Below are 9,431 nucleotides of genomic sequence, written 5' to 3' on the forward strand. Positions count from 1 at the left end.
GATCTTTGTTATTTATATTGAATATTTTTAAAAAGTTCATAATTCATAAATCTATATTTAATGTCTCAAGTAAAAATGGCCATGAAATAGAAAAAGCTGTAAAACTTGTGAAAATACAGTTAAAAAACCAAAATGTTTTTCCATCTTCACATTTTCCAAAGCCTTGACACTCCGGCCCTAAGGTGTCGTAGACATACATCGTTTTTGTTTTTATCTTTATTTTAAGAACATTGAATTTACAAGTAATAATTGAGCTCTATATATAAAACTGACATTGTCATTGACCCTGACATTAACACTGGGGCCCCAAGAAGCCAGTCACACTTTTCCCTCACTACGACATCCCTGCATTTTTGTTCATATGACAGTGTTTACACGGTGTACTTAGAAAATATGATCTTATATCAGAGATATACATATTTAGAAACAGCTAATCTTTACTTTTAATCGTTTTTATCTTCACTTTTACTCTGAAGGGATTGATTTTTACTTCCGGGTGGCCTCAGCCGTCTCTGCGTACTTATCGCACGCTCGCTTTTCCACTTTGAGTCCTCTATTCTCTTGCAGCCTGCAGACTTCTTCTTCCAACTTCTTTCGTGCTTTACGTCAAGACAGGTGAGTAGGATGTTTATGGGATTAGTCAGAAGTTTACAGCGTGTCTGTAAAATCGACTTTGTTTTTCCTCTGAAACAAACCGAAACTAAAGAAAGCAGTTTCGTACGTAAAGCTAACATTAAGCTAGCCTGTCAGGCGGGTGAGCGGCTGGCTCCTTCATGAAGTGTTTGGCCATGTTTTCTTTCTTTGTCCCTGTGCTGCAGCTTGCAGAATGCACTACTCACTTCCTCTCCGCTCTGTTCTACTACAGCTTTTTCTGTTTCATTTCGAAAACGAAATTTAAACATTAAAAGCTTAACTTTTATGACTGAACTTTGACCGATTACGTGCATTTATCTCTTTAAAACCAAGTATAAATTGTGACGAGGGAGAAATAATCCAGATTTATTCATACATCACTGAAAAGCATAGGCCTTTGGATTAATACCGACTGCTATTTGTTTAGTACAGCGTATCTTATTTGCAAGTTTATCGTTTATTTGCACATTAATTTTGCATACAGGCAATAACTGTCCAAAGTAACTGACCGCGCAATAATCCTCGGAAATAGTCTTTATAGGCACAGCGAGAACCCTGCCGTTGGTTTGTGCGTATCATGGTTATGTAACCTTGCTAATAGGCCATTGTTCCCTGCAGGCTGAACATGACTTGCATGTGACACTATCTGGGTCTGCTTAAGTTACCAAGTCTTTGAACCTCTGGGCCTCCTAAGAGCTGTAAAACATGGCTCTTGGTTGAACCTCACCGCATTTATTTTTATTTTTCCAGTCTAAATCTCATATTTTTTGTTTATCAGAGCTTCATCTCAGGCACCACCCAGCTGAATTTATCTGTGGTGGTCTGCAAGCATTAGGAGTTTTCTGGTAACTGTTTGTGCTGTTTCTCTTTCAGTCATTTGTCTCAAACACCATGTCTGCTGGAAACGCTAAGATTGGCTTCCCTGCCCCAAACTTCAAAGCCACAGCTGTAGTTGATGGACAGTTCAAGGACATCCAGCTGTCAGACTACAAAGGTTTGTAGCTACATCTGTTCTAATTGGCTCATTCTGGCTTTTATAAGCCTATACACTAACAGCTTATTCGACTAGAATTAATACTTAACATTGTTTTTATTTCCTCCTGTTGTGCTGCAGGGAAATATGTAGTTTTCTTTTTCTACCCCCTGGATTTCACATTTGTGTGCCCCACTGAAATTGTGGCCTTCAGCGACAGGGTAGAGGAGTTCCGCAACATCGGCTGTGAGGTTATTGGCTGCTCCGTGGACTCTCACTTCTCTCACTTGGCATGGTAAGAACTCACGGATAATGAAACATAATGAGCATTTGTGGGAATTTGACTACTTCCTGAGCTCTTTACCAATAATAACATCCACACTGCTCACATGTTAGCAGGTGGATTAAGCAGAACTTCAACAAAAGACTTTTTACCTGTATTACAGTGATTATCTTCGCAGGTGAACTGTATTGCTGACTCTTGTAATTTTAAACTAACTGGGAAGAGGTGACCTTAGTGAATCTTCACATGTGCATTTGAAAATCTACTTAACAAAACAGTTAAGTGAAAGCTGTTCTGTGCACTTGTCTGTCTTGCTGTTTTTATAGCGAGGCCGTCTTAGGCTGAACTTATCAGACGTTTATACAAGGTCCATCAAACTATCCTCGGTTGGCCGTTTCTGTTTAGACAGTTAAGGGTGGAGGATTTTGGCTGCTGTGAAGGAGTGCCCAGCCCAGTTTATCTGCAACGTGTTGATAAGGGCGGCATACAGCAGCTTCTAGAAGGCATAAGAAGACATGCGGCATTACACAACCTGCACAGGTCTTCATTTGGAATGTTGTGTTAAAGTTTAAATGCATTATATTTGATTAGGAAGATCAGTCGGTATGTTTCCTCACTCACCTGATCGGATTCATTACTTTAAAATAAGTGTATATAATATTTTTGGGGTTTTTTTTTTTTTTTTTTTTTTTTTTCAATGAGAAGAGATTGAATAAGCTGTAAAACCTCCATTCATCAATCTGAAGCAAAATGAGTATATATTATAACCAACAGTTAACTGCTAAAGCTCATAGTTAAAATTCTACACAACATATTTGCTATTAAATATACTGAACGATTAGTTTTGTCAGTCTGTCAGACACTTTATCATTTTATTGAATTTAATACCGTAGATGCCTTTCAAGACATTAAAATCAATGTGTCATAGATTTTTAAAAAGTCAACAATGGACAGGCTTTAATAAAAACGTCTTTTAAAGATGGGGAGAATCGATATTGTGACTGTGGTGCAGGCAAGTTCTAAAAATGAGAAGCAATTTGGGTGAAAGTTCTGAAGCAGGTGGTGAGAGCAATGAAGGAGGAGGAACTGAGTATGGGAACGTATGTAGATCAGAGACAGATGAGGTATGAGGTTATGGAGACAAGCAGAATCTTGAAATAATGTGGCATTGTACAGAAAGCCAATGAAGTTGTTATAGGATGGGAGTAATATGTTGGCGCATGCTCTGGTAATGACACAGCAGCTGCATGAACAAGATGAAGTCTGGAGAAGTTTGTGCCGTATACCAGAGAGGATAAAATTACAATAGGTAATCTGGCACGTAACCAGAGCACGTGCAAGAAAAGCTGTATTACTACCTGTAAGGAATGGGTGTAGCCAACTAATATTACATAAGTGGATATATGCAGACTGACAAATATTGATTTGCGTTTCAAAACTTTAGGTGATATTGAATTTAAACCCAACCTGACTCCTCACCGTCATCTTTGCCTGCTCTATTAGGCCCTGTGCTACTCTGTTTGATTGGCTAGTTAAGGTTAGAAAGATATTTCAGGGTCAAAGCTAACCAGTAGCAGAGGAAAGTGGTATCTTCGCTGAAGATGGTTTAGTTAACCTCAGAGTGTTGAATCTCACAACGGGCAGCAGAGACTAGAAGTGAGATATCTGTAAACTACATAAAACTGCAGTATGAGGAGAGTTTTCACCACATTATTATTTTGCTACTTGGTGTTTGTCAGACTGTCTTTTGAAGCATTGTGGAGAACCTCTGAATGCAGTGTGTCCTCATAAAGTTGAACAACTGATATGTTATCCTCTCAGACACCGCCTGTATCTTATCTCTAACGGCGTGTTAAATGACTCTCCCATTTCAGAGAACTACAAGGTGGAAGGGGTGGCGGGGCAAACGCAAGGTTTATCAACCAGGAGACCTTCCCTGTGGACATTACGTGTTTTGTACTTGTTTATAATAAATAATAAAAAAAAATGTTTGTTTGTTTTTGGGTTTTTTTTCCCTCTCTCTCTTCAGGGTCAACACACCAAGAAAACAGGGAGGTCTGGGTAACATGAAAATCCCCCTGGTATCGGACCTCAGCAAGTCAATCTCCAAAGAGTATGGTGTGCTGAAGGAAGATGAGGGCATCTCATTCAGGTCAGTTAAATGCCCTTTTAATATAAAATTATTTTAATAAAAACCCACTGGTTATTGTTAAAAAGCAGCTTGGTCTACTGATACTTTAAAGTATTTGTAAAAACTGCAACATCTTGTGAATTTCAGGGGTCTCTTTGTGATTGACGACAAGGGCGTCTTGAGGCAGATCACCATTAACGACTTGCCTGTGGGTCGTTCTGTGGACGAGACTCTGCGCCTGGTTCAAGCCTTCAAGCACACAGACAAATATGGAGAGGGTGAGTAAACTGCCGTACCTTCCCTCAGTTCATCCGTGTTTACTCAGCATACACTGGTGCTCAGGTTTAGTGGTATAACTTATTAATCATGCATTTGTCATTAAAAATAACCCAAATACATGTCATTAATTTTACCTGTAACTTCAGATGCTCTAAACTGCACATCACACACTTAAAATGGAAATAGCTGATTGGTAAAATTGACTGCGAAGCTGTGGCTAGATTTGGCGGTTTAGTCCTTCCTGTGTTTCCCAACCAGTCACATATGTACTTTGTCCTTTAGATTATACCAAGTTCAGTGTGTATAAATGTCAGCTTAAAGTAAACTTTGTCCCTCCTGCCACTTCACGCAGTGTGTCCTGCTGGCTGGAAACCCGGGAGCGACACAATCGTCCCCGACGTCGAGAAGAGCAAAGCATTCTTCTCCAAGCAGTAAATGTGAACGTCTCCTACTCTGCTGTTTTCTTCAACATAGCACTTGACCTCAGATGAGAGGGATGCCTATAAAGCAGTATCATCACGTCCAGACTAACCTGTTAAAACACACCTCAGCTTCATGTAGGGGGGAGGAAATGTTTGTTTTTTTTTCTTTAATGTCCAGTGTACAAACTTTTGGGTAACCTCATCGTCTTGATCACTGAAAGTATAGTTTTGTTGTTCCTGTGCTTTCAAAGAAAGCACTGAAATTTGTTTCCTGGCTGTTGATAATAATTTGCTACCATCTTTATTAAAACATGGAGGAAAGTTATGATCAAGTGTGTGTGGCTTTTTTTTTTTTTTTTTTTTTTTAAATCAAAATGTGAATGCCTGTCCACTTGCAACCACTAGGTGGCGGCAGAACTCTTCTAAAGCTACTCTTGGCTCTTTTTCTTTGTGACTGAGAACTTAGTTCTTGGAATAAAGCTTTTTATTTGTGTTTTTTATTGTGGTGTATCATTCTTGGCTCCTGTACCTGGCAGAAGATCTGAGTGCGTCACAAAGCTGCCAAGAGTTGGTTAATATTGGAGTTGCTGTGTTTGACTCAGCACAACAGCCTGTTATTGCCAAATGGTACTGAAGCACATTGGGAAAGATTACTGGATATGATTATATGACCGTCCTAACCACAACCTGTATTTCACAGTTCCACAAACATTTTTGATATCTCACTGTTTTAATATTTCCGATTTCCTGATAACATTTGTCTTATTTACTAATTCAGAGAACAACGCTCCAGTACACAATCCTGCTTGTTTTACCGAATGTTCTCGGCTTACTGGAACATTTTCTCAGTTTTACGCGAGCCGATTCTTGTAACTCAAACTAGCTCTCAGTAATCAGTCTAACATGTTTATCTGGAACTTTTTTTTTTTAACCATTTTTCCTCACCTAGTGTTCTCACGGCTTGTTTTGGGAAAATGAAAGCAGAATGGGGAAACTCCCTTAACGCGAATAAACCACTCATTGACAAACCTTTTCAATTACACACACACTGTGGTGTAAAGGGGAGCGCGCAGCCCTTCTGACGGGCAATGTGGGAGGGAGTTCCCGGAAACCTATCGTGATGTGACGTTTGACAGCAACACGCACCATATATGGACTGACGCTTGTGCGTCAGTAAGGAAAAATCCTACGCTGGGACGTCTCCAACGTCAACCAACTTCTGGTGTTGTAAACTTCACTGCTGATCAGAGACAGCGGTGTGGTTTAATGCTCACGAGAAATACAATAATTTTTGAAGTGGCACTTAAAAAATACACGACCTCAAAAACAAAGCAACACATTTCTTAATTTCATAATGTCATTTACTTAAATATTTACTGTACAGGTCAAAAAACAAAAAAACAACAAGAATGGTCCATGAGGTTAACTCTAACACAAATAACTTACATAAAAAGCATCACAAATAGCAATTAAAGAAAATGTAAACAGGAAACGCCAAGACGACACTTTCAAAAACTTATTCAAAAATGCCCTAAGTGTTTTAGTCTTGTATTATTTCTGTGTATGGGTGATGTTTCTTTAGACGGCAGAAATCACAATAATCCAGTTTTCATACTAAAAACGTATAAAGACCAGGTTGGGTTGTCAGTCCAGGTACTGTCCAGTGTTTTAATAAGTGCATTATTTCTTCAATAAGACTTTACTTTGGGTGCTAGCATGAGCTGGCAGCCACTGCTCACATGCGTCATGACTTTCTGTTTGAGTTGGGCCACCTGTTCCCGCAGTAGAGAAGCCGTGCTTGACAGCCCAGCGTTGTCATTTTTCAACACTTTAACCTTGTCTTCGAGACGGGCGATGCGCTCCAATTTGCGCCTCCGACACTTTGAGGCTGCGAGCCGGTTCCTCAGCCGCTTGCGCTCCGCTTTTACCCGCTCCTGATTCTCCATGTCGACAGGGGACATGGGCGGAGAGCTGTTGTCGCTGCTCTGCATGTCGGGGACTGTCTGGGGCTCCTCTTTCATCCCTCCGAACCGCTGAGGGTGGATGCCGGCCCCGGACAGTGAGTGCTGGAAGTGGTGTGATCCGTGCGCAACGGCTTGAGGATGCTGGTGGTACTGGTGATGAGGCAGGTAGCTGATGGTGGTGGAGGGATAGCTGGCAGCAGAGGTCAGGCTGGGGTTCGTGGTGCAGCTGCTCAGGGTTGTATACTCAAGCGGCTCCGGTTGCATGGATGAGCCGAACACCGAGACTGGAGCCGAGCAGCCAATCCCGCCTGTGCCGATGGACACGTTTGGAGGAGCCATCTGGTTCATCTTGTGTAGGTCGTCCAACGCTTTAACAAAACCTTCGGCAAAGCCCTCCTGCTCCTCCGTGATCCCGCGGTTGTACAGGTACTGAGCAGGTGTCGGCGTAGTGATGACCCCGTTGCTGCTCTGGACGATCAGTCGCTCTAATTCAGGAGAGGCGAGCTTCAGAGAGCCCACTTCTGCCGTCCCCGCTGGATAGAAATCACTGTCGGCGCGCAGGTGCTGTGACTTGAAGTTTGAGTTCCGATATGTATCGGAGAAGTTCAAGTTCATATTCTGCTTAAGCAGCTTGTAGTCCTGCAGGGCTGCGCCTGGATGGCCATAAGCAGAGAGAAACGAGTCGTCATAAAAAGGCTGTTCCATTATTGTGGACATATTTCAAATCAGACAGTCAAATACAAGAGTGCGCTGCAAAAGATGTTGCTCGGACACCGAGGCTCCAGTGTCCCAAAATGAGTCAATCTCCAGCACAAAAGTCCCGCTGTATTACTATACTGAAGACCAAAGCTATCAAAACAGAGCAAAACTTCCAAATAGTGGAACTGTACTGTACCAAGTCGTCGATTTGTACCTTTAGTTGGAATCAAAGCGGAGTCCAGTGACTAACTCAGATGTTTTCATTCCACTCGTGAGAAGGAGAGTCTGTTCTTCTACAAGTGTGCGCTCCACTTGTGTTTCCTTGTTAATGACAGGCGGCTGACGCGCTCTGCTGTATTTATATAAGCCCTCCAGAAGACGCTCTGATTGGCTGTTTCTGTATTGTCTCCGTCTGATCTTGACTTGACGCAGCTTCCAGGAAAAACGGACTGTAAACACGACAAGACGTATTCGGCGCGGGGGAAACTGAGTCCAGGTAAGCATAAACACATAAAATAGGCTCCCTCAAGCATTCACACTCATAGTCATTTTTAACAAGTCACTTGAAATGTTACCAACAGCCCAAAAGCGACTCAAAGCCAACCACAAACGGCAACGAGCGCTTTCCAGCTCTGTTCGGACACCTAAACCGCTGCCACTTTGCCTTTCATCCTTAACAGTAATCCCACCAGTGAAGATATATAATCTGGTGCTGAGTCATGTGCTACAAACTGATATCAGCCGGTCCATATTTGGCTATCCTGGCGCACCGGTTCCTCAATGACAGGAGCAGGAAGCCAATCCCATCCTGGCGCACTTCCAGCTCCATCTCTGGGGGATGTGGGAGGAGAAGGGGAGGAGGTTCGTCGCTGCCCCGCTTTACCCCGCAGGCAGGGAGAGGATGGGTAACTCTTGGGCGAGATGTCTTCAAAAACGCACGAAGCCTAACGGGTGTCTGGCAAGGGAGGACATGTTCGGTGAATCAGAGCAAACTATTAGTGCATTAAAAAAAAGCAAAAAAATGTAATAAACAACCTTTAAGGCTTATACTCATAAGATTGAGGGAGATAATAGTCAGCCAACTTGAATTCAGTGCTCGGTACTTTGAATTTACCATGTTTACTTGCTCATGTGTTATTTATGTTTAATTAACAGTGTAAGTGTAGCCTTCTGAACCTACTGTGTTCCTATGGCAGCATGAAAACATGACACAACCTCTCAGGTATTTCAGTCTAAAGACACGTCACGTGCCCCCAACACCTGTTTGATAGAAAGACGTCTTTGTCTCCCCTGTATGGTAATGACTTCTGAATCACGACCCAGAAGGCCATGCGCACACGCACATCCATATTTTTTCTTCAGTTTTTTCTGTCTTCTGCTTACACTTGTCCTTAGGTCACATTCTGTTTTGATCATGAGTGTACATGTGTTTCCGTTATGGCGGAACCAGAAGAAGTCTAGCTGCATTCTTTAATCGTTTAAAACGTTTTTTTTTTTCGGTATCTTGTATAATATTAGAGACTTCTGCCAGGCTGCGCCATGTGAGTAAGGAAAATGTGGCTGATAGCTGGGTAATTGCAGGTCTTTTGGATGGCAATTTGAGCAATTTTGTCTGCATTTGTGGTTTCAAAGAATTACTTCAGCATTTTAGTGCTGTAATTTGATCACAAAAGGCAGATTAAATAAGAAAACTCAATGTAGAAAGCACAGAAAACACAAGGTGAGATATTTTGACTTTTATTTCCAAGAATGGAATTATTGGAAATGAAATTCACAGAACTCCATAAATCTGAACAACTCTACTTCTGAATCCTACATTTTCTACATCTTTCTTTGCCTCTGCAATTCAAGCCACACACACCATGTTTGAAAATACCTGATTATTATTTTAAGTCTCTTGTGAGATAACCTGATGTTATCACAGTTATTTGTCACGGTTATTTGTCAGACTTTTGTGAGCTCCTCAAAATACACAAATACAGCAATGCATGAAGATACTGGTGAAAAAAACTGATCTTCATGTGGAAAATTGGTTAGTGAACCTTAA

The 9,431-nt window shown here is 41.6% G+C and overlaps 2 protein-coding genes across 3 annotated transcripts; one reads left to right on the forward strand and one right to left on the reverse strand.

Annotated features, from left to right (window-relative positions):
• The first annotated feature begins 507 nt into the window (after positions 1-507).
• Positions 508-5,058, forward strand: prdx2 (peroxiredoxin 2). Its single transcript, XM_085355149.1, has 6 exons — positions 508-615; positions 1,507-1,627; positions 1,748-1,901; positions 3,919-4,041; positions 4,168-4,298; positions 4,652-5,058. Exons 2-6 carry the CDS (start codon positions 1,525-1,527, stop codon positions 4,732-4,734), a joined length of 594 nt encoding a protein of 197 aa, XP_085211275.1. The 5' UTR covers positions 508-615; positions 1,507-1,524; the 3' UTR covers positions 4,735-5,058.
• A 1,025-nt stretch (positions 5,059-6,083) lies between these two features.
• On the reverse strand, positions 6,084-8,043 carry LOC146631121 (transcription factor JunB-like). Of its 2 annotated transcripts, XM_085356356.1 has the most exons (2): positions 7,599-8,043; positions 6,084-7,338 (listed from the first exon to the last, which is right to left on the reverse strand). In XM_085356356.1, exon 2 carries the CDS (start codon positions 7,298-7,300, stop codon positions 6,410-6,412), a length of 891 nt encoding a protein of 296 aa, XP_085212482.1. In that variant the 5' UTR covers positions 7,301-7,338; positions 7,599-8,043; the 3' UTR covers positions 6,084-6,409. The 2 variants fall into 2 exon arrangements, with proteins under 2 accessions (XP_085212482.1, XP_085212481.1); XM_085356355.1 differs by having other exon boundaries at positions 6,084-8,043.
• Positions 8,044-9,431: the final 1,388 nt, after the last annotated feature.

The sequence above is a fragment of the Diplotaxodon limnothrissa genome, linkage group LG6, assembly GCF_057381915.1.
Source record: "Diplotaxodon limnothrissa isolate DT_005_m linkage group LG6, D_limnothrissa_male_GT1.1, whole genome shotgun sequence".
NCBI classification, from domain to species: Eukaryota; Metazoa; Chordata; class Actinopteri; order Cichliformes; family Cichlidae; genus Diplotaxodon; species Diplotaxodon limnothrissa.

Coding starts and splice junctions, on each gene's coding strand:
- prdx2 (XM_085355149.1), top strand. CDS start 1,525: ATGTCTGCTGGAAACGCTAAGATTGGCTTCCCTGCCCCAAACTTCAAA. Junction 1,902..3,918: donor CACTTCTCTCACTTGGCATG/GTAAGAACTCAC, acceptor CTCTCTCTTCAG/GGTCAACACACCAAGAAAAC. Junction 4,299..4,651: donor CACAGACAAATATGGAGAGG/GTGAGTAAACTG, acceptor CACTTCACGCAG/TGTGTCCTGCTGGCTGGAAA.
- LOC146631121 (XM_085356355.1), bottom strand. CDS start 7,402: ATGTCCACAATAATGGAACAGCCTTTTTATGACGACTCGTTTCTCTCT.